General features: G+C 53.4%; 1 protein-coding gene and 1 non-coding gene across 2 annotated transcripts; one reads left to right on the top strand and one right to left on the bottom strand.

Annotated features, from left to right (window-relative positions):
- The first annotated feature begins 229 nt into the window (after positions 1-229).
- Positions 230-27,887, top strand: MYBL2 (MYB proto-oncogene like 2). Its single transcript, XM_036245019.1, is given in 17 exon segments — positions 230-305; positions 4,361-4,454; positions 8,478-8,549; positions 9,335-9,427; positions 9,644-9,864; positions 11,162-11,324; positions 15,390-15,507; positions 15,510-15,539; positions 15,542-15,675; positions 18,989-19,399; positions 19,711-19,801; positions 19,804-19,849; positions 23,043-23,142; positions 24,492-24,605; positions 25,648-25,749; positions 26,827-26,976; positions 27,557-27,887. Coding segments are annotated over 17 exon segments (2,088 nt in total). The 5' UTR covers positions 230-285; the 3' UTR covers positions 27,686-27,887.
- LOC118619425 lies at positions 13,708-13,814 on the bottom strand. Its single transcript, XR_004957203.1, has one exon. It is a non-coding gene; the product is annotated as a U6 spliceosomal RNA (small nuclear RNA).

Below are 27,887 nucleotides of genomic sequence, written 5' to 3'. Positions count from 1 at the left end.
CAGCCCCGCCTCCGCGAGGCCCCACCCCGAGCCCGCCTGTCCGCCTGCGCGCCAGGCCCGGGCGGTGCCGACGCGCTTGGCGGGAGATAGGAAAGTGCTTCTGCGCGCGCTAGCGGCGGCTGCAGTTCCTGCGAGCGGCGGCGCGACCTGCGGCTACGCCGACGCTTCCCAGCGCGGCCCGGGGCCCGGAGCGGCCGGAGCAGCCCGCGTTTTGACCCCGGCCCGGCTCCCGCTCCGGGCTCAGCCGGCGGGCAGGCGAGCGCGGCGCGGTCCGGGCCGGGGGGGATGTCTCGGCGGACGCGCGGGTGAGCCGAGCCGAGCCGAGCCGGCGTCTGAGGGCCCATCCCCCCATCCCCTTCCCCTCCCCGGGTCTATCCCCCTCCCCCTCTACCCTCGCCTTAGCCCCACCGAGTTGGGCGGGAGTGAGGGGTTCCCGCGGGAAATGCTGCGTCCTGGGCCGTCCGAGGCTGGGGGCGCGCGAAGCCGGGGCTCTTGGGGCATCTCGCTCCGCGCTCCCGGACGATTATTGGGCCTCGGAGCCGGGGCGGGTGGGTCTCCTGGGATCTGGGCCTAGCCCTGCATGATGTCATTTTGTCTCCCGCTCAATTGCAGAGTGGGGGTGGGATAGCGGTGTCCGCTGGAAGAGCCATTATCGGGGAGGCAGGCGACCCCTGGAGAGGGAGTGATTCTCCAAGTCGCAGCGCGCGGGAGGCCAGCGCCGGGAAGACACTTGTCGCGCGAGCCTGTTTGCATTCAGATTTGCCTGTGGGCTTTCCCCCTGACATTCCGGGGAGCGGAGAGCGCCCTAAGCCCTCTCTCCGGCCTCAGAAGCGCCTCTTGAGTCGCCCACCACCTGGGTTCCGGGTCCCAGCTGGGTTGAGTTTGAGACCTGCCTTCCTGTTCCACTTGAGTTTTAGGGCAGCTGGGGTTGAACGAAGGTGAGGGGAAGAGACGGACGTGTACGAAGACCTTTCTGTTTCGTTAGCCCCTGGGGTCAAGGCAGGAACTGCGGGCTATATTTTACTTACTCCCCTAGAGAATAAGTGGTAGAGTTGAGCCTGAAACCCGGTTTCTGGGCTCCAGGTTGTTTTCGTACCGCTCTGCCTCTGGGGCCTGAGCTCGGAGCTTTCCCACCAGTCCGGGAGTCAGAGGACAGTGGGGTCCTGCCGTTTCCTCCCTGGACTCTTGCAGCCCAGATAACCTTAAACACTTCTCTGGATGGTATTTGCTTTCTCGGCGGAGCATATAGAATTGAAAAGCACCTGTTGCTGGCTCCCCGCAGAGTTTCTCAGCAGAGAAGCATCTGATCCCTGAGCAGTGGTCAGGGTACCTGGCACAGGGGCTCGCTTCAGGCCACTTTCCCAGATCAGCTCCAATTCTCTGGAGTTTTCCGGTCAGGCACTTGTCAGATCCTGTCCTGATTTTAGGTTCAGGAAGTGTTACTCCAGGGAACCACAGAAGCCCCAGCCAACCCCCAGGGCCTCGGCCACTTCTCCCCTGAGACTCAGTGGAGGGACGCCCCCCTCCATGTGAGGGGTGGTTTCTGTACCCTGGCATCCCACAGCCCTCAGCTCCATTATTGGCCACTAACTCCCCTACTTCCTGCTCAGCTTATGACTCACTCCCTGGAGCAGAGCCCAGCATATAGAAGGGCATCGAAAGGGTGTGTTGGGACCTACACGTGGTTGCCACCACTCACTTGGCCTTTGCTTTTTCAGCTGAGGTGAGGACTTGAAGGTATAGGATTTAAACCTGCTTCTGGACTTGGCAAGTGGTATAACCCCTGTGAGCCTTGGTTTCCACATCTGTTAAATGGGGTAATGAGGATGCGAGTGACTGGGATGGTCCGAAGTTGATCGGCTCTCACAGAATTCTCCCAGCTGAGTTGCTGTCTCCACTAAACAGAGTATTGCAGAGTGTTCTCACAGGCACCTTGCCATCCTTGAAGGATCGTTTGCTGAGCTGCTGAAGCTGGGTGCTGGAGAACTAAAAATGGTTATGTAGAAAGGGGTCCAGGGGTGGTTGAGTATAAAGCCAGCTTCATTTTGTCATTAGTATCTTACAGAATTTTTGTCTTCTATTTTGAGGTGGTGGAGGGATTCACGAATTAGGTCAGGAATGACCAGCATGGCTGAATTCCAGCTCCTTCTGTGACTCATGTATTGCTGGGTTTAGACACTGTCTGTCCCTTCCTCCCCAAAAATGTACATCACTTGGCATTTCTTATCTGCTAATAGGCAACATTGTATGTTTACTCATTCATTCCTGAATCTGGCCATTCCCTGAGTAGACATTTAGGGCCTTTTGGTGCCAACCCCCTAAGGCCCTGCAGATGTGGAGGTAGAGCTGACCTCTACCTGACGTCCATGACGTCAAGGAGACAGGAAGCCTAAAAGCCTAAGGGCCTACATTCGTGTTTTTTTTTTCATCCTCACCCGAGGACATTTTTCCATTTTTTTTGTTCAGATAGAGTGGGAGGGAGGGAGAGAAAGAGAGAGAAACATCTACGTGAAAGGGACACATCGAATGGCTGCCTCCCGCACGACCCAACCAGGGCTGGGGACAAACTGCAACCGAGGTACTTGCCCTTAGCGGGAACCGAACCCGGGTCTCTCTGGACCGCAGGCTGACGCTCTAACCGCTGAGCCAAACCAGCCAGGGCTACATTCTTTTAAAAAAAAACAAAAAACGATTTTGAGAGTGAAGAAGCAACAGGAGAGAGCTTCAGCTGTGTTGCTTTGGCTCACTAAGAAGTCAGAGAAAAGGGCCTTGGAGAGACAGGTTCAGGGAGTTAGCCCAGGGTGAGCTGCCGCTGCCCATTGCTCCCCTAGTTGCAAGTCTTCCTGGGGTCCCTTAGAGTCGAGGAATTGCATGCCTGTTGGGGGAAGAATAGGGGGAAGGGAAAGGCAAAGGCTCAGGCATGATTCCAGGATCGGGGTGGAGCTCTTGCTGGGCCTCCATTCTGAAATAGAATTTCCACGGTGCCCTGGGAGCATAGGACGGTGCTGAGTTCTGGAGGAGGGAGCAGGAAGATGGACACGAAAGGAAGCCCTCTTCCTTCCTGTAGCACATGGTCTGTACTTGCCTTGCTTGTTTGGACTTGTGCAGGCTCTTTCCACATAGGAATGGACTTGATGGAGGTGACCTGACATCCCTGGAGGTGGAAAATGTGATCTCCATTTCCATAACCTGATTTAATTAAACCTGATTAAATATGAAGATTTGGAGCAACTTGGAAAGTTGTTAGAACATAAATACATTCAGAACTCAAAGCTGCTTGTACTTGATTTTTCTCTCCATAAACCGCCTGTGAGAGAGGGGATATGCAAAAATGGACATAATTACTAAGAGGATGTGTTTACAGTGCTTTTCCCTAATAACCAATATTTCTTAAAATTCTGGTGCTTCATATTTGTAGACACCGTCAACTTTAATCTTTAGAACATCCATTGCAAGTTTTAAAAGTTATAGAAGAGAAAATACTAAATGGGTGTCTGGTTTTGAATATCATAATCTTAGTGAAATCTCAACTTCTTTTTTCCTACAGCTTTTCCAATCCTTAGGGTATTCCTGAAAATAAAGACTAAAGAAGAAAATGCAAAAAGCTCATAACCTCATATTGCTAAAATTTTTTTTTTATTTTTATTTTTATTTTTTTTATTTATTATTATTATTTTTTAATCCTCACCCGAGGACATTTTTCCACATTTTATTCAGATAGAGTAGGAGAGAAAGAGAGAGCCAGAGAAGCATCGACGTGAAAGAGACACATCGAGTGGTCGCCACCCACACGACCCAACTAGGGCCGGGGACAAACTGCAACCGAGGTACGTGCCCTTAGCGGGAACCGAACCCAGGTCTCTCTGGACTGCAGGCCAACGCTCTAACTGCTGAGCCAAACCGGCCAGGGCTGCTAAAATTTTTAAAAAGAGGCGGGTAGGCCCTGGCCAGTTTGGCTCAGCAGTTAGAGCGTCCGCCTGCGGTCCGGAGAGACCCGGGTTCGGTTCCCGCTAAGGGCATGTATCTCGGTTGCGGTTTGTCCCCAGCCCTGTTGGTCGTGCAGGTGGCAGCCACTCGATGTGTCCCTTTCACATCGATGTTTCCCTCTCTCTCTCTTCCTCTCTCTCCCTCCCACTCTGTCTGTACAAAAAATGGAAAAATGTCCTCGGATGAGGATAAAAAAAAAAAAAAAAGAGGCGGGTAGAAGTATCTACTACGTTTTTGAAAGCAGAAAGAGTAAAAGCCTGCTTCCCGCAAACCTGTCCCTAGAGGTCACTTGCTCCTGCCCACACACTGTCCATCAGTCATTAGCAGGATAAGGAGACATATGTTCTTGACCTTTAGCTTGCTCTCCCTGCAGTGAGGAGCTGGATGAGCTACACTACCAGGACACAGATTCTGACGTGCCGGAGCAGAGAGACAGCAAGTGCAAGGTCAAATGGACCCATGAGGAGGTGAGTGACGCTGAGGGGCAATTACCGCAGAGGTGATGGCAGCTGGGTTGTGTGGCTGATACCCGATGGGTGCGATGAAGAGGAGGAACTGATGAAAGAAGTGGATGAATCCTCTGGTTTTTCCCAGTGCCTCTTCTCCATAGCAATCTCGGGGACTCTCAATATTGAGGACTCCCGAGGGGCTTATGTTTCTCAGACCTCAGGGCTAGCGGTTGCTGTTGTCTGTCTTAGAAACTGGCGTTTTTCTGCGTCATAGGCTGTAATTGTGCTTTTTGTCCTTGAATTGCTAGGAGGTTTACCCAAATCTGCAACCCCCGTCATTATTATTTTAAGAAATTGTATCTTGTGACATCAAGCCCTGAATTGATTTTCTCTTTATTCTTTAGTCAACTTTATGGAAGTATAATTTATATACAACCAAATGTGCCTTTAAAAAGTGAACAGTTCCAACCATTTTAACACATGTGTATACCCACATAAACACCACCCTGATTGTTCCAGAATGTTCCCTTTGTGATCCATCCCCATCTCTAGGCAGTCGCTGGTCTAATCTCTCGCCTTCATTCATTTTGCCTGTTGACTGTCTCGTCGTTGAAACCACACAGCTGTACTCTTATCTATCTGGCTTCTTTTGTTCAGCAAAATGTGATTCGCTTATCTGTTCATTTTTGTTGCTGAATATCGTATGGGTATACCATGTGTCTTTTTTAAAAAATGTATTTTTATATACTTTCTATTTAGGGAGAGAGAGGAAGGGAGAGTGAGAAAAACATGGATGGTTGCCTCCTGTATGCAACCCGGCCAGGGATTGAACCCAAAACCTGGGTATGTGCCCTGACCAGGAATCCAACCTATGACCTTTCGGTGCATGGGACAACACTCAACCAACAGCCACACTGGCCAGGGCACCAGTGTGTTTCCCTTGTCGATGGGCATTTGGGCTGTTTCCGGTTTTTGGCTGTTGTGGATAGAGCCGCTGTGAGGATTCTCGATAAGTCTTTTTGAGGATTGCTTTTTCTGGGCAGGATATTTAGGTACCGTCATGGGATGTATGTATGTTTAGTTTTATAGAAACTGCCAGACCTTTTTCTAAACTAGTTGTGCCATCTTAGACTCTTGCTGGCCTTATCTTTTTATTCTATCTCTATTTGCCTAGATGTGTTTAGTTTTAGGTCTTTTTTTTTTTTACTGTAGGAGTTGTAAATCCCTCTTATATCATAAAAAGATGCTTCTTCAGAGAGTGCTAAGCCAGCCTTTTCTGTTCATCCCACTGTGGACCAGGAACTATTCAGCTTTTGTGGGCTTTGAAGAACAAACAAGATGGGGTCCCTTCCGCAGAGCAGCTCTCCGCTTGGGATGGAGAAATAAGACTGTGCACAGGCCCGTGGACATGCTGGGGTCCTCCATGGCGCAAAGCACACAGGAGGCGCCAGTGGTGGTTGGAATACTTTTAGGGGGAGAGGTTGTCTCGAGAGGTTAGGGGAAGTTTCATGGATAAAGATTTGGAAATCCAGCAGTCAGGACTGCAAAACGGTGGGCAAGTCAGAATAGGAAATGGGCTGAGGGTGGAGGAAAGCCAGGAGCGGAGCCCCGCTGTGGCTGGAGCAGAGTCCTTGAAGGGGACGAGTGGTTGGAAAAGGTCAGCTGGGGCCTTGAATGTCAGGCCCAGAATGTAGGGGGATTCAGCTGGCAGTGCGGAGCTGTGGAAGGTTTTTAAAGCACGGGTGTGACATGAGCACGGCCGTGCTTCAGAGGGGCTCACCTGCTGTGTGGGGAGTGGGTAAGAGGTGGGTCAGCGCTGGGAGCTGGGGAGGGCACTGCAAGGGGCAGGCAAGAGAAGGGGCTGTGGAGTGTCGGGCAGTGCAGGGCGGAGTGAACAGGTGGAAGGAGGTCCATGGGGTCCCGGAGGAATTAGAGATGAAGTGGCAAAGCGTCCATGCCAGTTGTCAGGTGCTGGTGGTGCTGGAGATGGACACGGAGGAAGGCAGGCGTGGGCCTGGCCAGGTTGGACGGCAAAGGAAGGCAGGGTGTCTGGGGCTGGCTGGGTGGGTATGTCAGCTGGCTCAGCTATAGGATTTATGGGGGCTTTGTCCAGCCGGTGCTGGACTGTGGCCAAGCTGCAGCTGAGAGTCTGGATTTCTGGGGTGGTCCCCTTTTTTTTTTGTTGTTCAGGAGTGAGGGGCAGGGGAGAGAACACGTAACATTAAATTTACCGTTGTACCACTTTTAAGTGTACAATTCAGTGGTGTTAAGTAGTCCCATGTGTAAAATAATTCCTCAACCCCCTTCCCCAGCCATTGGCAACCACCTTTCTACTTTCCATGATTTTGATTACTTTAGCTACTTCCTATGAGTGGAGTCATGTAGTATTTGCCCTTTTGTGAACTGGCTTACTTGGCTTAGCATCATGTCCTCAAGGTTCGTCCATATTAGCATGTGTCTGAACTTCCTTCTGTTTTAAGGCCAAATAATATCCCACTGTGTGGACAGACCACATTTTCTTTATAGTATATACAGGGTGTCTGTAGATTCTATTATATTTTGAAAATGAAATGTATTTTAATAAACACTGGCTTTATAATTATTCAAAGTTGTGTATACATTTTTTGGGGACACTTTATATGTATTTTGTCTGTTTTCAAATAAAATCTCTTTCTCTCATTTTGGAAGTAGTTAAATCCTCCCTCCCCCAACCTTTTTGCGCCCTGCACACTTCCTGTTTGTTCATGCTGAAATGAGTCCATGCTCCTCCAAGGAGGGGTCTTCGTTTCCCTGCCCCTGGGTGCCTGGCCTGCACGCTCCATGCAGAAGATACCGACTCTCTAAGTGTGTTCGTGAATACCCCTCCCACTTAAACGTGGAATTACTACTCAGATCTTACAGGAAAGGGGCGAGGGCTCATAGGAGCAGAAAGCATTTGGCTATTTGTGGCCCCAGCACCTGGGCGCTTAGCAGGGTATATTAAACTTAAAAAATCAGTGCGATTGAAGTGTACTTTATGTACAGTTCACTACCGGGACTTACGCTTCAGTGAGTCTCTGCAGATGTAGTGAAACTACCAGCACCTTTGGCTGTAGAACATTTTCGTCTGCCTCCGTCCACCGCTGACCTCAGACAGCCACTGACTGACTGCCTTTTTGTCCCTGTGATTTAGTTTACAGTTTCTAGAGTTTCATGGGCATGGAGCCATTCAGTGCTTACTCATATCTGGCTTCTTTTTCTTTTTTTTACCCTCACCTGAGGATGTGTTTGTTGATTTTTAGAGAGAGGAGTGATGCAGGGAGGGAGAGAAACGTTGATGGGAGAGAAAAACATCAATCAGTTGCCTCCCATATGTGCCCTGACCAGGAATCGAACCCATAACCTTTTGGTGTACAGGATGATGCTCCAATCCACTGACCCATCCAGCCAAGACTGTCTGGTTTCTTTCACTTAGGATATTGATACTGCGATTCCCTGTTGTGTGAATCAGTAATTCCCTTTCCTCTGACTACTCTATTCCTCCCATGTCTCCCATCTCTAGTGCTGTCACTGTCGGGTCTGGCCTGGGCGCCTTTCCTCCGCCCCGCCCTCTTGCAGCTGTCTAGTGAACCTCACAGCAAGCACTTTAGAGCGGGAGCACCCAGTGCTCAAGCGTCAGAGGCTTTGCACAGCGCAGCGTGTGGTCTGGCCCCTTCCGTCCCCTCCAAAACCAGCTTGCACCCCACCCCTCCTGCTTCCTGCATCCCAGCTGCACTAGCCTTCTAGGGCCTGTCCCTTTTCCTCCCTGAATAGGTAGCCGCTGCGTAACTCTCCGTGCCCCCAGCACAGTGACTTTCCTTTTGTTCGTGGGAGACTTGGATTAGCATCTGTCTCCCTCTGGACCACGAGTCCCCCAGGGACGGTTGTTGCCCTGTCTGCGGCACCTGGCGCATAGTAGGTCGTGGTTGAGTGGATGAATGAGGCTGTTCCTGGAGAGGGCTCCGGCACAAACAGCTGCTTCCTGCACCCACGTGAGCTGAGCCCTCTCTCTGGCGTTGGCAGGACGAGCAGCTGAGGACCCTGGTGAGGCAGTTCGGACAGCAAGACTGGAAGTTCCTGGCCAGCCACTTTCCTGTGAGTGTGGCCTCCTCCCCGGGGACAGGGTTCTAAGGGACCAGACAGCGTTCCTGGGACAGACATGCTTCCAAGCAGAGGAAAAGGGAGTTTCTTACCACCCCCCCGCCCCAGGCCCTTCCCAACATGGCATCCCGGGCACCCTGACCACGCGTCTGCACACAGCAGCCACGGATGCCTGTGGTCTTGAGGCTCTGACGCCCGCAGCATGAGAACCGTGCACATTTGCATTTCATCCTGTGTTGGTGCTCAGTTTCCCAGCAGTGAGATGGATACTGAGGGGAAATGGTACTTCCAGCAGGCTTCACACTGAGGCCTCCCTGGCGGGGGGTCTGTCTCGCTCAGATCCCCCCTCCCAGGACTCCAGGTGTCTGCTCTCCCAGGACTCCAGGTGTGTCCTTGGGAGAGGCGTGTGGCTGGAGCTGCTGGCTGGCTTGTTTCTTGGGTCACTCGGGGAGCTCTGGGGCCAAGTCTCCAGACCCCTTCGGCCCCGTTCCTCATCGCCCTCTTCCACATGATCTGAAATAACGTGGTCAGGAAAATAATGCTGTTCAGAAAGGAGCGAGGTGGCTCCCATAGGGTTCTCAGTTTTTCCGGTTCCATCCACACCCTCTGTAGCATACAAAGAGAAGCCACGCGTGTTCTGGCATGTTGCTGTGTGGCATATGGTGGGTGCAGGAACAAGACCCAACCCATCCGAGGGGGGCCTGGCCCAGGCCACAGTCCCCTGAGCAGGATCCCAGGCTGCTCTGCTCCCCCAGTTCTCACGACTCCTGTCCTCCCAGAACCGCACTGACCAGCAATGCCAGTACCGCTGGCTAAGGGTCTTGAATCCAGATCTCGTCAAGGGGCCATGGACCAAAGAAGAAGATGAGAAGGTAACTATTGGGACAGTGTTTTGTACACAGTGAGTCCAGAGACTGAGGCTGCCCTTGCATTTGGCAGCGGCGGGGAGGTCAAGCTGAAGGTTGGGGGTGTGTCCTCCGCTGGTCAGTCAGTCGCACCACCTCTCGGCTGCCACGGGGCTCACGGGAGAAAAGGTGCTGGTGTGAGGCAGGGACAGGCTCGCTGGCTTCACGAGGCTTCTCCCCAAGGTCATCGAGCTGGTGAAGAAGTACGGCACGAAGCAGTGGACGCTGATTGCCAAGCACCTGAAGGGCCGGCTGGGGAAGCAGTGCCGAGAGCGCTGGCACAACCACCTCAACCCGGAGGTGAAGAAGTCCTGCTGGACCGAGGAGGAGGACCGCATCATCTGTGAGGCCCACAAGGTGCTGGGCAACCGCTGGGCCGAGATCGCCAAGATGCTGCCAGGAAGGTGAGCCCCTTCTAGGGGCTTGGGGACAGTGATGACGGGCAGGGTCAGGTTCCCAGCTGGGTGAGAGCCGTGTGGGTGATATTCCTAGCGTGTTCTCTGGAGTTGTTCACTGTGCCCAGAGATGCATGAGTCCTTCAGACTCTTGCCTGCACTCAGCTGCAGGGAGTTCTGGGGCAGGGCACGGCGGGGAGAGGGGAACTGGGGACCTCCCATTCACTGTGCAGATTTTCATTTAGTCCTCTCAGCAATTTGGGCCATCCCTGCCCTCTGCTGTGACCAGGGTTGCCTGGTCTCTTTTTTTAAAGTAAACCTTCCTCCTGCCGGCGAGGTCAGGGCTGGCATCTGGATACCCGAACCACTGCTCTGTTTTCGCATCCTCCTCCCTGGGCCTGGTCCCTCCAAGCCCTGAGCCTCTTGGGTTTTGCAAGGAACATTGGGAAAATTTGGCTCCATTCTTACCCCAGAATCTTTGTCTGAGTCAACTCCCAATCTCCTAAGTCGCTTATTGCTCCCCTAAGTGTTCTCCATCTTCTGGAAACCTAAAAATCTCTTGTATCCCAATGAATTAGACAGTGGGTGGTGCCCATCCTCCCTGCTAGAGGAGACTCTAAATGCAGCTGCCTGTCTTACTTGCCAGTGCGTCCCCAGCCTCGAGTGGTGCTTGCCACATAATAGGCACTCTATAAATATACGTGAGCAAAAGAATGAGGTGCATTATAGCTTGGAGTACCCCAGATCCGATCATGGCAGGGGTGGGCGGGCTTGGATGTGTTTTGGGTCAGCTTCTCTAGAAGCAGAACCTGGGGTGCAGAGGTTAAGGTGCAAGGGGTTTATGGAGGAAGAGCTCCCACCTGTGAGAGGAAGGAGGGGTGGAGAAGAGCAGGGAAGGGGCCCAGCAAGAGGGGTACTCCGCGTCTGGCCTGGACCTGGCATGTGGTCTGCGTTTCCGTGTTTCCGGGTGATCTGCAGTGGGAGTGATCAGAGGTACAGACCCTCCTCTTAGACTGGCTGCTCAGCTGAGCTGTTACTCTCTTCACAACGCAAGGGAAAGCTCTGGGCTGGGAGCCTCAGAAAGACGTGCTGCCGTGGACCGGGATGTAGCAGAGGAGTGGAAAGGCTCTGGGAAGCCTTACGGGCTACAAACATGTGTGACTTCATTTTAGAGCTAAAAGAGGTTCCTCAGGCTGCACCCTCATTTACAGAAGTGGGAGCTCAGCTCAGAGAGGTTAGTGACCTGCTTGGTGGTACATGAGCTACAGGGCCCAGTGGTCCCTCATTTGCCCCTCCCTCCCCGCAGGACGGACAACGCTGTGAAGAACCACTGGAATTCCACCATCAAAAGGAAGGTGGACACGGGCGGCTTCCTCAGCGAGTCCAAAGACAGCAAGCCCCCTGTGTACTTGCTGCTGGAGCTCGAGGACAAGGACAGCCACCAGAGTGTCCACCCCGAGGAAGGCCAGGTGAGAGGGTGCCCAGGGCTGCTCGGCCACTGGGCGTGGCTCGGCTTGGTTGGCTGGATCGCAGGGTTAGCCATCCCTGTCGCATTTAACACCTGTTCTGCCCGTTCACCTTACCCACAGCTGTTCGTTAGTTCCGCTGAGGGTCTCGGTGTGGCCGCCTGTCTCTCACTAGGCCAGGGGTGGGGACGTCAGGCCCGTGGGCTGTGTAAGGCCTGCGAAATCAATACCAGCCTCACCAGATTAGCCCGACCAAATACAGCAGGCTGATTTTTAAGTTGATAATGTTGTGCGGCCCCAGAAGGATGTTATAAATATCCAAATGGCCCTTGGCAGAGAAAGGTTCCCCGCCCTGCACATGCATCTGCACATGCTGAGCACTTGTTTGCCCACAGGTGAAGCTGACATAAAACAGGGTTGTTCTCGGCCTTCCTCGGTTGCTCTCTCCAGCTTTTCATACTAAGAGCATGTTGGCAATATTTAAAATAATCACGTTTATTGAGTTGTGATTTACATACAGCAACATTCCTTGTGCTGAGGGTTAGAGTTTTGAGTCATGACAAAAACATACAGTCATGGGCCCTGGCCAAGTAGCTCAGTTGGTTAGAGCATTGTCCCAACATGCCAAGGATTCAGGTTCCATCCCTAGTCAGAGCACATACAAGAATCAACCAATGAATGCACTAATAAATAGAACAACAAGTCGATGTTTCTCTCTCTCTCCTTCCCTCCCTTTTCCCTCGTCTCTCCCGCTTTCTCTCTTTCTCTCTCTTTCTCTTTCTCTTTCTCGTTCTCGTTCTTGTTCTCTTTCTTGTTCTCTTTCTCCCTCCCTCCCTCCCTTTCCCTTCACCCCTTTCCCCTCTCTCTCCCTCTAAAAATCAATACATTTAAAAACAAGAAAAAATAGTCATGTAATCACCGCCACAGAACCTTTCCACCCCCACCCCCCAAAACTCCCTTGGGCCCCTTTTCATCAGTCCATCTCCCACTCTGAGCTCCTGGCACCCCTCATGTGTTTTGTCTCTAACTCTATGTGGTTGTCTAGAAAGTCATATAAGTGAAATCTTACATTGCAATTATAAAAGAAACCCAATACCCTAGAGCAAAAATTTCCTATTGATGTTTTTAAAATAAATCTCTCACAAGTCTTAAACTGTGAATATTTGAAGCAAATGTGTCAAAAGTGTGAAGGTTTGACAGCACTGGGTATGTGGTGGGTAACAGACTTCGACACTGCTTTCTCGTCTTTTCGGTAAGTGTGCACTTCTGAATACTTTTCCCTGCTCCCCTTCCCTTTCCGACGGGGACTGGGTGCAACCACGTCACGGCTGTCGTTCTGCGTGGCCTCGCTGGACCGCTCGAGCCTCCGTGTCTTGGTTTTCTTCTAACTTCAGATAATACCTCTTGATTCCCTGGTACGAAGACCCTTTTGGGGTAACACATTTAAGTAGTAGAGAAAGGTATAAAATGAAAAGTAAAGCTACCTTGTCCTCCTATCTGGACACCCCCCACAGGTCCCCTAACCAGAAAGGTCTACTTCTCGTGCTTTCATGTGTGTCTAAGTAACATGGTTTTTTTATCCTCACCCAAGGACATTTTTTGATATTTTGTTCAGATAGAGTGGGAGGGAGAGAGAGAGAGAGAGAAACATTGACGTGAAAGGGACACATTGAGTGCTTGCCACCCACACGATCCAACCAGGGCCGGGGACAAACCACAACTGAGGTACGTGCCCTTAGCGGGAATCGAACCTGGGTCTCTCTAGACCGCAGGCCGACGTTCCAACCGCTGAGCCAAACCAGCCAGGGCTAAGTAACATGTTTTAATCCTTTACTTCTGATGGAAGCAGAAGCACATGTGCCATAAAGAGAAGCTGTGGGCATCAGCAGCAGAGAGGTTGTCTTTCAGGATGGGTAGGGCAGAGTGGGCAGACCTTCCTTAGTCTCCGAAGCTCCCCCTGGCTTTTGTCCCCTGGTTCTTTGTGCCTGGAGGGCTGGCTCCTTGGGACCAGGATGAGCCCCAGACCATGACTGAGCACACACAGGTCCTCGGGTCAAAATGCTGGTCTCAGCCTTGTATCATTTTAATGGTTTTATTAGGCTGGTTATCTTATTTATTTAAGGTTATATTCGATTTATTGTTACCAGAAGCACAACTTTCATGGTTTTAATGGCTATAGTATTGTTTATTTAAATAAGGTTAAATACAATTTTTAAAAATTAAAATTTTTTTTTGGCCTTTTGTCTTTTGGGTTAAATCTAGTGTCTTTGTTGTTAGAAACAAAACTTTAAGTATCAGCCTTGTAGCTAAATTGCTGCTCATTTGCTCAATTGTTTCTTGAAGAAATTCTTAGAGCTGGATAGTCATATTCTTAAACTCTTCTTTAGAAAGTACAGGATGCTCCATGAATTTGCGGGTCATCCTTACGCAGGGGCCGCGCTCGTCTTCTCTGTATTGTTCCAGTTGTAGTGCATGTGCCGCCTTAAAAAGCTCTCGATATGTTTGGCTGGATTGCCTGCTGGAGGACTTGCCCATTAATGTGTGGGTGGGACCACCTCCTGCCTCCCAGCCCCCAGTCAATTACAAATTTTCCCCTGTGCTTCACAAGAAATACATGACCACTGTAGAGTTAGCAAGTTCACAGAATTGGTCAGTGTAGGAGGCCACGCCCGCTAACCTCACCGTCCAGAGAGAACCGGTGTATTGTTGACACCAGTGTATTTGCCAACACTTACTACTAAGGGTCATAAGTTGACGTTGTATCTCACTGTCTTACAAGTTCCTTTTTTCACTTCTTTCCATGTCATTATATGTTCCGTAGTGTCCTCCTTGAACAGGTAAGAAACAAACTCAGAGGTCATACAGCTTGCCAAGGTCAGCCAGGAAATGGCAAAGCACTGTCTGAACCTGGAGCTTGTGATTTCTCCTCAACTCCGTTGTGCCCCCATTAACACGGGCCTCGCTCTCTGCGCCCAGCGTGGGCTCTTAGTCACAGGTGCCCTTCCCAGGGCTGCCCTGGGGTCTGTCTGCCAGGTGAATGTGTCAGGCTTTCTGAGGTTCTGCCAGGAGAGCATTGCCATGAAGGATTTTCCTAATTGCTTTTTATTTTTTCCTGTCACACAGTTAGTATACACTCATTTTTCTATTCTTTTTTTTTTAATCCTCAACCGAGGACATTTTTGCATTTATCCTCAGATAGAGCAGGATGGAGAGAGGGGGTAAGAGAGAGAGAGAAACATTGATGTGAGAGAGTCACACGGAGTGGTTGCCACCCACACAACCCTAATCGGGGCCGGGGACAAACTGCAACCGAGGTACGTGCCCTTAGCGGGAACCAAACCCAGGACTCTCAGGTCCGCGGGCCGACGCTCTAACCGCTGAGCCAAATCGGCCAGGGCTCATTTTTCTTTTTTTTTTTATGAGTTTATTTCAGCCAAACGGATGGCATATTCTGGAGAACAAGATCTCAAATGTTCTGTACACGAATTTTTCAGACTTTCAGTTTGCAATCGTGTTAAGCATACTGAAAAGTTGCGTGGATGGCACAAAGAACTCTCACATAACCTTGACTGGGTTTGTTAGTTTCTAACTCGCCAGATCTGCTTGCTCTTTCTTCCATATATTACTTTTTATTTATTTTTTATCTGAACCACTGGAAGATCATTTACATACATTGTGCCTCTTTATCCACTGACATCAGTGTGTGTCTCGTGAGAACATAGTCGTTCATGCACGTGACCACAGTACAGTTACATCTAATTCAGGGGGTTCAGCGCTGATTCCTGGCTTTTCTACTTCTCTCCAGTCTGCAGTCTGTATTCCATTTGTTTCCTGCTGATCCAGTGCAGGACTATACACCGCACTGTTGTCATATCTCTTGTCTGCTTATCAGCCTTTCGTAGACTTTGACGAAACGAGTGTTTTTGAAGCGTATAGTAAGGACTGTCTCTCAATTTGGGTTCATCGGGGTTTCCTTTTGCAAGTCAGGTTGTGTGGCTTTTAGCTGGAATAGGGCGTACTCTTTACCTCATAACAGTAACTCCAGACGGTGTGCCCTTGTGTCAACAGGGGAGTCTTGTGACCAGCTGGCCCCCGGAGCCCCCTGCCGTGAAGGAAGAGGAAAGCAGTGAGGAGGAGGCCACGGCAGCCACCGCTGCTGAGGAGCAGGACGCTGTCCCTGCGGAGCTGGCGGAGTGCGCACACCAGAGCCCCAGGAAGACACCCCGAGTGTGAAGACCAGGAGGGCTCCTCGCCAGAAACCAGCCTGCCCTATGAATGGGTGGTGGAGGCTGCAAACCTCCTGATCCCGGCCGTGGGGTCCAGCTTCTCGGAAGCCCTGGACTTGATCGAGTCGGTAATGTTGGTCACGGCATTTCCCAGTGGGCCCAGAGTCACCCCCAGTGGGAGTCGTCTTGTGGGCGTGCGTCCTTCTGTTCACTCATCCCAGTAACATTTACTGAGCTGATGCTAGGTGCCCAGCCTGTGGCCGTGGCCTGGGGACACGGAGACAGTTGCCATCTGGTCCCTACCCTCAGGGGCCTCCTGACTCACAGTGTCCAGCACGGGGTGGGGTGGGAGGGCTCCCCAGAGGTGGTGGCAGCACACTGAGTCCTCTGGGATGGTGGGCAGGGAGGGAGGGTGTTTGAGGCCAGGAACACAGCACAGTTGGCCATGGTGTTTGCTATGCCACAGCTGGTTGGGTGTCCCCAGAGAGGGACCTGGTGGGGCTGGAGTGGTGACTGGGTTCTGATGGCTCAGGTGTTGCAGCCCTGAGGCCTGGCTGGCCATAGAGTGCCCCTTGGGAGAGGGCTCTGCGGTGGGGCTGCACCTCTTGGTGTGGAACAGGTGTCAGGAGTTGATGGGCAAGAGGCCTGGCAACCAGGGGCAGTGGAGTTAGGGGAGATGCCCACATTCGCTTTCCCACTTGGCCTTCCCCATTCGGGAAAAATAATGACGTTTATTGAATAGCGTGAAATGCCAGCCTCAGTTTAATGTACAGTCCACCCAGTATTTAGTGAGGTGTGTCCTTCTGTTTTATTGATTAGACTGAGGCTCAGAAGTCAAATCGTGTACCTAAGGTCATATAGCGAGTAAGCTGGGTGATCTTGACCGTGTGCTGTGCTCTCACTGTCTTGCTTAATGGTGGTTAGAGGATACGGTCCTTGGGGTCCATCTCCAAGACCCTCTGACTCTGGGTCTCATCTTTCAGCCCCATCGGCTGGGACTGGACCGAGCTACAGGGTCCGTCTGTGGTGTCCCTTCCACTCCACGGAATTTTAAGTAGCTTGAGAAGCAGGCTTGATGTCTGCAGCACACAGCTCCGAGGCTGCCCTGTGAGGTCCGGTCCGACCCTCTGGGCTCTAAGGGGACTGTTGAGATATGAGTTGTGCCCAACACTGTTGGCACTTCATGATGTTGCCACCTTCTTCCTCAGACTGTTCTGCATCTTCCTCCACTTGCTGGGCACAGACAAGGGGTGAAGGAAGCTCCCTTCTGTTGAGCATCCAGTGTCTGCGAGGCCCAGTGCTTAACTAGTAATTACGGTGTCTAACATTGGAGACCTGTTATTGGCTATCTGCATACATGCTCTGTTAGTCCTCTCAGCCCTGTGAAGTGGGTGGTAGGCTCGTCTCCAGTGAGGGAACCCCAGGCTCGGGGAGGTTAGGAGGCTTGTCCAGTATCACACAGCTGGTGAGGGCCAGGAGTCAGGCCCAGCGGCTGATGAAGGAGCTGCAGCCTTTGTAGAGCTACGCTTCCGTCGCTCCCCTGCAGCGCCTGCAGGAAGTCCTTGCAGAGAGTGTGCTTGTTAGATGTCATCAACTCGGGGACCTCCCCCAGCTTGTGGGGTTTGCTGCTGGGAACGTGGGCCTGCGCCTGCACTGCGGAGTTGGCCTCCACCCTTAGGAGTGAACTGCTCCATGTCTCCTGCGAGTCCCATGGACCAGAAATCAGGGACCACAGTGGAAGCGTCTGTCCAAACGTCTGAGTTGTAATGTACTGGACAAGGGCTGGGTGTGCCTCTCAGGACTGGTTGCTGCTGATTACTCAGTGGGCAATTGCACACTCTCTGGCCCGGGTTCCTCGGCACACAGGGAGGACAGGGAAGCTTTCCAAGCAGAGATGTTGTGGGGCGGGAAACAGCTTGTGAAGTGGTGGAGAGACACCGTGAGGAGCACGGTGGTGCCTCGCCTCCAGGAACGCGGCTGCAGCCTTGCGCCCATGACTTCCACCTCTAGCGATCTGTAGTAAGGGTACGGCCAAAGTAAAGATTTCTATCCAAGACGTTCATAAAGTAGTTAAATAACTGATGTAGTCATGATGGAATATTTGGCAGTCATAAAAATCCTTATAAAAATTGAAAATTTTTCATCATTTATTCATAGTAAGCATTTAATTCATAGGTAATAGAATTAGGCATTACTATTCTGGAAAAATTTTTTTTTTTATCCTCACCCGAGGACATTTTTTCATTTTTTGTTCAGATAGAGTGGGAGGGAGGGAGAGGGAGAGAGAGAGAGAGAGAGAGAGAGAAAGAGAGAGAGAGAGAGAGAGAAACATCGATGTGAAAGGGACACATCGAGTGGTTGCCACCCGCACGACCAACCAGGGCCAGGGACAAACTGCAACTGAGGTGCGTGCCCTTAGCGGGAACCGAACCCGGGTCTCTCTGGACCGCAGGCTGACGCTCTAACCGCTGAGCAAAACCGGCCAGGGCTTTTCCGGAAATTTTAAATGAAACAAAACACAGGATATAGAAGTCATTTATACTAGGTTAAAAAATACGCAGCCCTGGCCAGTTTGGCTCAGCAGTTAGAGCTTGGCCCGTAGACCAAAGAGTCCCGGGTTTGGTTCCCGCTAAGGGCACATATCTCGGTTGCAGTTTGTCCCTGGCCCCAGTTGGGGTTGTGCAGGTGGCGTCCAGTCTATGTGTCTCTCTCACGTTGATGTTTCTCTCTTCCTTCCTCTCTCTCTCCTGCTCTATGTGAAGATAGATGCAAAAATGTCCTCGGGTGAGGATTAAAAAAAATATGCAAAATACTAGAAATTAAAAATTCCAGTAGTGGTTTCCTACTTTGAGGCAGAGGAGGTGAATAGGTGGACAGACATGGGCTTCAGTGATAAGGTTTTATTTCTTTGGCTTATTGATGGATATCTGGGTTTTCTTTCTCTTTCTCTTTGTGTGTGTGTGTGTGTGTGTGTGTGCTTTTTGTATATTTTAAATATTGCATGGAACATTTTTTATATTTTTATTATTTTATAAAATATGTTTTTATTGATTTTAGAGAGAGAGAAACATCCATCAGCTGCCTCCTACACACCCATGACTGGGAAGCGAGTCCGAAACCTGGGCATGCGCTCTGACTTGTAATCAACTGATGACCTCTTGGTGCATGAGACAGTGCTCAACCAACTGAGCCACACTGGCCTCGGCGAACATTTTTAAAACAATAGTTGCAGTCACATGCACAATGTTTCTTCAGTCTTATTTGCAAAGAGATATGCAGACATAGAAGAATCCTTGAGGAAATGGGAGAAAATGTTAACGATGATTGTTCCGGGGCTGTGGGATAATTCTTGACATATGTTATTTTCCGTTAATGAGTGAGTCTTCTTGCATCTGCTGGAAGAAAAGCAGAGAAAGTGCACTAACCCTTCTCTCTGGACAGGACCCTGATGGCTGGTGTGACCTGAGTAAATCTGACCTGCCCGAGGAGCCGTCCCCAGAGGGCAGCCTCAACAGCAGCCCCAGCAGCCACCCCGATCACAGCAGCGGCAGGCCCCCCACCCCGCAGCCGGTTGCCCCGGGCCCCAGTGTGACCGAGTACCGCCTGGACGGCCACACCATCTCAGACTTGAGCTGGAGCAGCCGGGGCGAGCTGATCCCCATTTCTCCCAGCACTGAAGTGGGGGGCTTGGGCATTGGCACCCCACCCTCTGTGCTCAAGCGGCAAAAGAAGGGGCGTGTCGCCCTGTCCCCCGTCACAGAGAACAGTGCCAGCCTGTCCTTCCTGGACTCCTGCAACAGCCTCACTCCCAAGAGCACACCTGGCAAGACCTTGCCCTTCTCGCCCTCCCAGGTGCGTGGACCCCACCCCGATTGCTCACTCGGTTCCGTTGACAAGACCCCCGGTACCCAGTACAAGGCCTTGCACACAGGCACACGCCATCTAAGTAACTGTCAGCAGCCTGGCCAAAGTGGGGACTGGGACGATGACAAGCTCAGTGGTGGGTCCCTGCTGATCTGTCTCAGCCCTTGTTCTGTGGTGCCTGGCTGGGGGTTCTCCTATAGCACGAGGGCCCTCTGTCAGCAGCCACATGAGGGGTTAAGGGAGTGGCTTGACCACCCCACAGGTTATCGCTTTGTCTCCTTCCTTTGTCTTCCTGGCAGTTTTTGAACTTCTGGAACAAACAGGACACGTTGGAGCTGGAGAGCCCCTCGCTAACCTCCACCCCGGTGTGCAGCCAGAAGGTGGTGGTCACCAACCCCTGCACCGGGATAAGACGCCCCTGCACCAGAAACACACCGCGTGAGTGCTGGCCCCAGAGGGCAGGGCCTGCCCCTCCCCCAGCAGTGGCCAACCTGGTGGGGGCCAGGATCCCTGGTGGGGAAGGGGCACCCATGGAAAAACACTCTGTTCTAGGAAAGCAGCCTCCTGGCCACCACACCTCTTCACTTTGTCAGTATAGTCTGGAGCTTTACTGTTGGAATTCTTTTTTAGATTTAATCTGATGGTTTTCTAATCTCAGGAATGGAGAGTCCAAGTTGCCATGAAAAACTCAGTCTCTGTCTTTCATAAGTTTCAAGCGCAAACCCACTGTTGAGCAGCCTTCCGTGAAGGGTGAACGTGCCCCTAGTTCTGTCCATCTCTGGCGCTCAGTCAGGAGTGGAGGCTCCATCCACCTTCGAAGCCTGGACAGGCTGTGGGCTTCCTTGTATGTTCACGATTCATTTCTTCAAGTGTTAGAAATTTGATCAGGGTTAACATTCCACAGGGTTATATTCCTGCAAATCGAACTGGAAAGTGTTCCAGGCGTAGACTGTCATCTCTGTTAATGTGCTGTCTCATCTCCAAATGTCAGACATGAGCTTGTTTTAATGATGCAAAATGTCTTTGGGGAGTCACATCCACCGGTGGTACATGATTCCTCTGTTCCCCGTGGTGGGGACTTCTCAGTGGTGGGGTCCACCGGAGACGTCAGGCTGACTGGGTGTAAGTACTTCCACCAACGTTCACTAGGGACTCGGGGTCAGGATGCACATCTTTGCTGTATCAAATACAGGCTTCGCCAAGATTTCCTTTATTCAGAGATAAAGCTCCCTGGTCTCGGTCTTCAAAATGATCAGTCTCAAATAGAAGCTGTATTAGTTTAGAACTAGCAGCAACCCAATTTAATTTTAATCTTGTAAATAACTGGATCTGAGCTCGAGGTCGCCTGGACATGATTCCCACATGGGGTCGGTCAAGCCACTGGGTCCCCAAGGAGCCTCCATGGCCCTTACTGCAGTGGGTAGGGTTAGGGTTAGGTTCAGAATGAACAGATGAGAGGTCAGGGATCACCAAGGCCTCGTGTTAGTGGGGATGGACCCAGGGTTAATAGATACACCTCAGATATTACTGATTAATAAGAGCAAACCTTCTCGTTTTATTTATTTAAAAAAATTTATTGATTTCAGAGAGAGGAAGGGAGAGAGAGAAACATCGATGCGAGAGAACACCTACTGGCCTCCTGCATGTCCCCTACTGGGTATCGGGCCCACAACCTGGGCGTGTGCCCTGACTGGGAATCGAACCAGCGACCTCTTGGTGCATGGGTCAACGCTCAACCACTGAGCCACACTGGCCAGGCAACCTTCTCCAGTTTTAAAATTGTAGTTCTTTTCTGGGATTGTACTCTTTTCAGAGGGGAGGGTATGAGTGAGGAGTGTATGGGGCCTGGGCGCTCTGGAGTCTGGGCTGTCTGTCTCGTGTTTTTCAACAACAGGAACTGGTTTTAGAAATCAGAGGGAGAACAGTCATGACTCTGAGGCCTGGACTCTATTCTGTTTTCTTATAGCATTTATGTTTTGGAGAATTTCGATACCTCTCTGGTTATCATTCCTTTGTAAGAAATCTTGCTTTCTCCCTGGGTCCCTTATAGGGCCTTTTTGCTTTTCTTCTCCCCCCTAGTTATTCCTGAAATTTGCCAGGCTAGTTGGAGGTCTGCTTTTCATGAACTTGCTTCAAACTCAAGACTGGACTGTGAGCTGAGCCAGTGTGCTATTTCTTTCATTCCTCTGCCTCCCCTTGTCCACCTACCTCAGCAACTCCTTCCTACACAGGCTCCTTGGACTGCTCTGTCACCTTTGTGTCCCATTCGTCGTCGTAAGCGGTTTCTTTTGAACTGCGAGGACATCGTGGGGTTGTCTTCTCATCCGCCTGCTTGGCTTCCTGCCGTTTGCCCACCTGTTGAGTCCTCGGGCTCCCAGAACCGCACGTTTTCCGTCCCCCAGCCGTTCTGTGTGCTCCCTTCTCAGCGGGCCTCCCTCCGTCTGTGACACGCATGTACCCTCAGTGCCTGTTGTCGCGGTGACTGCGAGAGGTTCTAGAATTCTCCCGTTTGTTACAAAAGCGCTGTGTCAGCCAGGATGTTGGAGCCATGGCTCAGAACATTCCTCTGAACTGCAGTTCAAACTGGGAGGTGTTTGCATTTGACCAGCACTTGTCTGTGTGTACAGAGGGGTCTCTGTGTGTCCCAGGTGGGAGGTAAGAGTGTGTGGAGCCCTGTCTGATCTCTCAGTCCCAAGGGAGGAAGAAAAGGACGGTTTGCACTTTTCTAGCTTCTTACCTCCCTGTGGAATGACTGGCAGGCCGAGGGAAGTAGCCGGAGAGGCGGGCCCAGGCGGCCGTGTCCAGGACCGGCCACTGCCCCAGGTTCCGGACCACCCGGGGTGTTTCTCATGCCCTCGGACCGCCCCAGTCAGGCTTTGGGAGTTCGTCGTGGTGATGCCTCCAGCTGCCTGAGGTCACCAGGTGGACGCCACGTGCCGGGGGAGCCGCGGTTCGCCCACAGCCAGCGGCTAGGCTGTCCCTGAGGCCGCGTGCTCAGGGTGTGGTGCCTCTTCTGTCCCTTCCCAGCAGGCTTTTCCATCGCAGGCAGAAACCACACATCGGGGGGCTCGTGTGGTAGAAGCTCCCTAGTATTTCTGCCTGTGGAGCGGACCCTGCCTGGGTTTCTCTCTGCTAACGCTTTCCCTCCACCTTTCTGTCCCCACTGATCGTTCTGAGGAGGCTGGGAGACGGTAAGTCAGCATGTGCGTTGTCCTCACCGTGTCACACCTGACATCTGCCCAGCTTTTCTCTGATGCTGCTGCCGCCACTGGATTTCCAGAGAGGTGGGGGAGGGGCTCGGTCTCCCCGGTTCCCCCCGCCCCTCTCTTGCTGGCCCAGCCTTCTGTGTATTATGGAAAGGCCTCGTAGACGTCGGCTGAGCATTCTCAGCCATTGCGCCCAGCTGGGTCTCCAGGACCCTCAGACTCTCCTGTTTCCGAGGATGGTCCCTGCCTCTCGGCCCCTGATGAAGACCCTCTCTGGTGGGAGGAGGGTGGGCTGCTGCCAGGGGACAAGAGAGTGTGGGGGTTTCCTCCCTGCTGCCGAGGCCAGAGACCCAGGTGGAGGGGAGCTGGAGAGCAGCTGGGGTGGCCCCAGCCCTCCCACTAAGCCTCCTCCCGGGCCCTGGCAGGTTCGTGACCCCAGACCAGAAGTACTCTATGGACAACACTCCCCACACGCCAACCCGGTTCAAGAACGCCCTGGAGAAGTACGGACCGCTGAAGCCCCTGGTACGTGAGGCGGACGGGCAGGTCTGCGCAGCGGGGCCTGGGCTTCAGCCGGCAGTTTGCAGGAGACGGAGCCCTCGGTCTCGCTGGGTTCTTCCAGCAGCCCTGAGAGGGTGCAGTATCCTAATCGCATAAAGGGGGAAACAGGCTGAGTTACTCCTCAACCCATCAGGCCGTTCCTGAGCACCCACTGTGTGCCAGGCAGGCACTGGCTGGTGCTGGAGACGCAGCTTCACCGTATCCTGGTGGAGCCCTGAGTGTGGGATGATGGAACCGGACACTGAACACGCGAATGCGTAAATAACCGAATGCGTGCGGCACATCCTACGTGCCGGGGGGACAGCAGGTGCTGGAATGGAGGACTTCTCGGATGTTGGGACTGAATCAGTCCGAAGCCTTTCGCCTGACTGCTGGTTCTTGACAAAGCACAGGACAGCTGCCCCGGGGTGGGTGGGGGTGGCCAGTGAGGACAAGTGCAAGCACCCTGCGCCCCTCCCCGCCCCGTGTGTGACATGGTCATGCTTTTCCAATGACAAAAGACAGGTGGCACCTGGGGCTGAGACGGGCAACTGTTTCAGAAACCAGTTGAAGGTGAGAGCAAGGCTGGTCGCAGAGGAGCAGTGGCCTGTGAACCAGGCCTGCAGTGTGGTCCTGCTTCCTCTCCCCTCACTGCGCGGGGTCCCCGAGGAAGCCTGGCATCGGGGCTGTGCGCAGCGGGCGGGGTAAGCAGGCCGGGTGCTAGTGCACTGCCCGTTCCTGTCCGGGGGCACGTGGCCCACCTCTGCGAGCTCCAGGCAGGCTTGAGGGCCAAGGCCAGTCTGACCTCAGCAACTGGAATGCAAGTACGCAGGGCTTTCCGAGTGACTCCTGAGATGTCGGTGTACCCCATACCTGCCTGTGCGTGGGAGCCCTCTCCTTTCTCTGGTCTCTGCCCCCTGAGACCAGACAGGTGGCCTGGAGCCCCCCCGGGCCTGAGAACGGGAAATGGAACCAAGCGTCGCCTTTAGTGTGGAAGGAAGGGTGATGGGTGTGGGCTGTGAGCGTGTCCGGTTGTGACCCCACAGCCGTGCGACCTGGGCCGGCCCTTGCTCTCCCAGCTTCCCTTTCTCCGCTGTGGAAGGCGGCAGCAGGTGCATGAGGTTGTGTGAGGGTTGCCGTGGTGACTGGGGCATGCTCCTGGCCCCCCGGTGGTGTGTTGTCATTGTCTGCTGTCCAAGGTGGGACAGTTCATGGTGTGTGCAAGGCCAGCGTCCTGGCACCGGACCTCCAGCCTGCACGGCCTGGGCCAGCGGGGGTGTGGCTCTGGCCCGTACCTGGAGCCTGGAAGCCTCACGTGGCCCTCTCTGCCCCAGCCCCAGACCCCGCACCTGGAGGAGGACTTGAAGGAGGTGCTGCACTCCGAGGCCGGCATCGAGCTCATCATTGAGGATGAAGTGAGGCCTGAGAAGCAGAAGAGGAAGGCTGGGGTGAGATGGGGGCACGGGCAGGAGCCGTGGGGCGATGAGGGATGCGGCCGGGGGTGGGTCTTGGGGAAACCGGTGCCAGTGAGACCTTAGGGAAGCAGAGTGGCCCCAGGCCTTGGTGGCTGGAACCCTCCCCTCTGAACCACCCTTACCTCTTCAGCATTGTATCCCTGTGAAGGGGGCTGGGGGCTGGGGTTGGGGGGATAGAGCGGTGAAGACCCAGACGGGGTGGCTCCCTCCTGGAATTCCGTGGCAGACACACTGGTGACTCAGTCCATGCGGCGGGAAGGGACAGTGTTGCGAGGGAAATCCTCTGGACGGAGCCGGCCGGCAAGGGGTGGAGAGCTGGCGGGGACACTGGGCAGGGCCCCTGGGTGCAGAGGGCGGGCAGGCTTTTTCCGGTGTGGTCTCCCGATGGCGGGAGGACCTTGTGTCCCTGTCTTGTGCTCCTTTCCCCCAAGGCGAAGATGGGAATGTGCCAGTGTGGCAGGTGGAGGTAATGGGGGGAGGTGGGCAGTCAGGTTAGGGGTGCCCACTGGCTGCAGCCCCTGGGTGTTGTAGGTGGAGAGAACTTAACCCCAGGCCCTCCTGGGCCTCCCTGTTGGGTAGTGGCTCTGAGTCATGACCACACCCGTTTGGGGCACACGGCTGGGTGTGGCTGTTAGTCCCAGAGCTGCCCCTGGGATTGGAGCCCACCCTGCCTGTGGACGGGAGGAGCGGGGCCGGGGCATTCCCGTCCCATGTGTTGGTGGAGGCCTGTGTTCCCGGGGATTTACAACTCCGTGTTACTGCCCGTGGGTGGGGGTTTTAAGTGGAACATGGGTGATTACTTTATGGGCCTGTTTGGGGGGTGTTAGACATGGGCCTGTGCTGGGTCCCTTCAGGGAGGAGGAGCGGGTCTTTGGGTGGGGTTGGTGTTTGTGTCCTGGCTTGCTCCCTGGCAGGAGAATGTACCCTGGGTGCAGGGTCTTTGATGGGGCCAGTGTTGTCGGGTCCCTGGGGATCCCCAACCCAGCCCTTACTGGCTGCTCTCTCCCCCCTCCAGCTACGGCGGAGCCCCATCAAGAAAGTCCGCAAGTCCCTGGCTCTTGACATTGTGGACGAGGACGGAAAGCTGATGTCCACGCTGCCCAAGGCTCTGTCCTTGGTAAGGAGTCTGAGAGAAACTGTCCCCACCCAGACACTGCAGACTCCTGCCCCGGGGAGGAGGGACTGTCCTGGAGGCCTCTGCCTTTGGGACCCTGTAGCTGTGGGAGGATCTGGAGGTGGAGTGATCTGGGGTTCATGGAAGAGGCTTCTGGGTACCCTCAGCAGGGAGGGGTCTGACGGGAAGGGTAGAGCTGGACTCTGGCCCTGGATTCAGTCGGAGCAGCTCGGTTCCTGTCTTTCTGGAAGGTTTCATTTGGCAAGAGTTTGCTGGAATACTTTGGAAACCGTGGGTCTGGGTCCCCAGCACCTCCACTTGGCTCCTGCTCATGGGGCTGTGACTCCAGAGAGGGTGGACGACCTGCCCAAGTGCAGCCAGGGTTTTGGGCTGTCAGCCCTGGGACGGGTGCTGCCCAGGTCTGAGGCTGACCTAGGGAAGGGTTCCAAAACCATGCCACAGTGTTGATCCCTGGGAACTGACAATGGGACGAGCCTGTTTTACCTGGCGCCCCAGTGGAGGTGTGGCGGGGGTCACGAGGTTTCCTGACTCAGACCTGCAGCTGGCATTGTATGGGCACAGACAGTAATTACCAAAAAGGGGGAAGCGTCATGGCCAGTGGCTAAGAGCACCGGGTGTGGAGAGTGCGGCTGGGTTCAGTGCTGACTCCAGCACTTTCTGTACGAGCTCTTAAGGCCCCGAGCCCAGCACACTGTTAGGGTAAAGGCCAAGCAGAGCAGGGAGGCTGGACAGGCCTGGGGCACTTTGTACATACAGCTTCTCACAGGTGCTGGTGGACACAGGCCCCGTGGGGCGGGGAGAAACCAGAGCACCCTCTGCACCTGGGGCTGTGGGGGAGGAGCCAGCTTCCCGGGAAAGGACCTGGGTGCTGGGCTCTGAAACAGGCACTTTACAAATATTTCTTTAATCTTTAAATGATCTCCCCATCTGGAAGAGGAAACAGGCTTAGGGAAGTTAACGTCCTGCCCGAGGTGGCAAGAGCCAGGAGGCGGTGCTGCTGGGATGAGACTAGGGTTTTTGAATGTGTGGCAAAATAGTCTAACTTGGTTTTGATTTCAGCCAACACATGTGCCATCGGGCTCCTCCAGCCTTAACCTGCCAGGTGTCAAAGGGGACAACAGTTTGCTCAACGAGGGCTTCCTGCAGGCCAAGCCCGAGAAGCTGGTGACCTCCCAGAAGCCCAGAAGCCACTTACCAACACCTGCCCCCGTGAGTGCTGTCTGGAATGTGGCACCGCCCTTGGAGACTTGGCTCTGCTGCCTTGCTCACCTCAGGACCTTTGCACAAGCTGTTGCCTCTGCCTGGATTCCTAATCAACTTAGGTTTCAGATCTCAGTCCTGATGCCGTTCCCTCAGGGAACCCTCCTACTGGAGGCCCCCTCCTCACTAGTCCCTCTTAATGGCAGTGGTCCCACTTGGAATTAAGTTGTCTGTGTATTTAGCTCCTTAGCACATGCCTGTCTTTGAGGGCAGGGGCTGCTCTGCTGCTCGCTAGTGTCATATGTGCTTGTATGAACCCCTCCTCACCAGCCTTCATGGCTGTAGCTTTTCCTCACATGGAGGCTGGTGCCACAGAGAGGTGTGGCCGTGTCTAGTGGTCCAGCCTCTGCCCAGAGACAGGAGTGACTTCCCCAGGGCCACCCAGAAGTTGGAGAGAGCACAAGGAGACTGGCTTCCAGAGGGAGGGTTATAGAAATGATCCCCACCCTCCCACCAGGCTCACTTCCGCCATTGTTCTCTGGGAGCACGCTGCCCCTTCCGGCATGGTAACCCTCTTGCCTCCTCCCAGATGTCCAGCGCCTGGAAGACGGTGGCCTGTGGTGGGACCAGGGACCAGCTTTTCATGCAGGAGAAAGCCCGGCAGCTCCTGGGCCGCTTGAAGCCCAGCCACACGTCTCGGACCCTCATCTTGTCCTAAAGGGCTTGGCTGTGTCCAGCCCATTCTCATGTTTCCAGGGGGCAGGGGGACTGGGCTGGTCTGAACTGGAGAACCACGCTCAGGCGGCCACTTGCAGGGAGCCTTGTGGTGCCACTCCCTCCCCAGATCTCAGGTGGAGACAGCAGGGCCACCACTGTCCTGTCTCCGAGCCAGTTGTGCCGGCAGCAGTTCCTGATGCTAC

The sequence above is a fragment of the Molossus molossus genome, unplaced genomic scaffold (assembly GCF_014108415.1).
Source record: "Molossus molossus isolate mMolMol1 unplaced genomic scaffold, mMolMol1.p scaffold_m16_p_6, whole genome shotgun sequence".
NCBI classification, from domain to species: Eukaryota; Metazoa; Chordata; class Mammalia; order Chiroptera; family Molossidae; genus Molossus; species Molossus molossus.
Note: the sequence above shows the minus strand (reverse complement) of the source record. Positions and strands in the feature narration are given on the sequence as shown.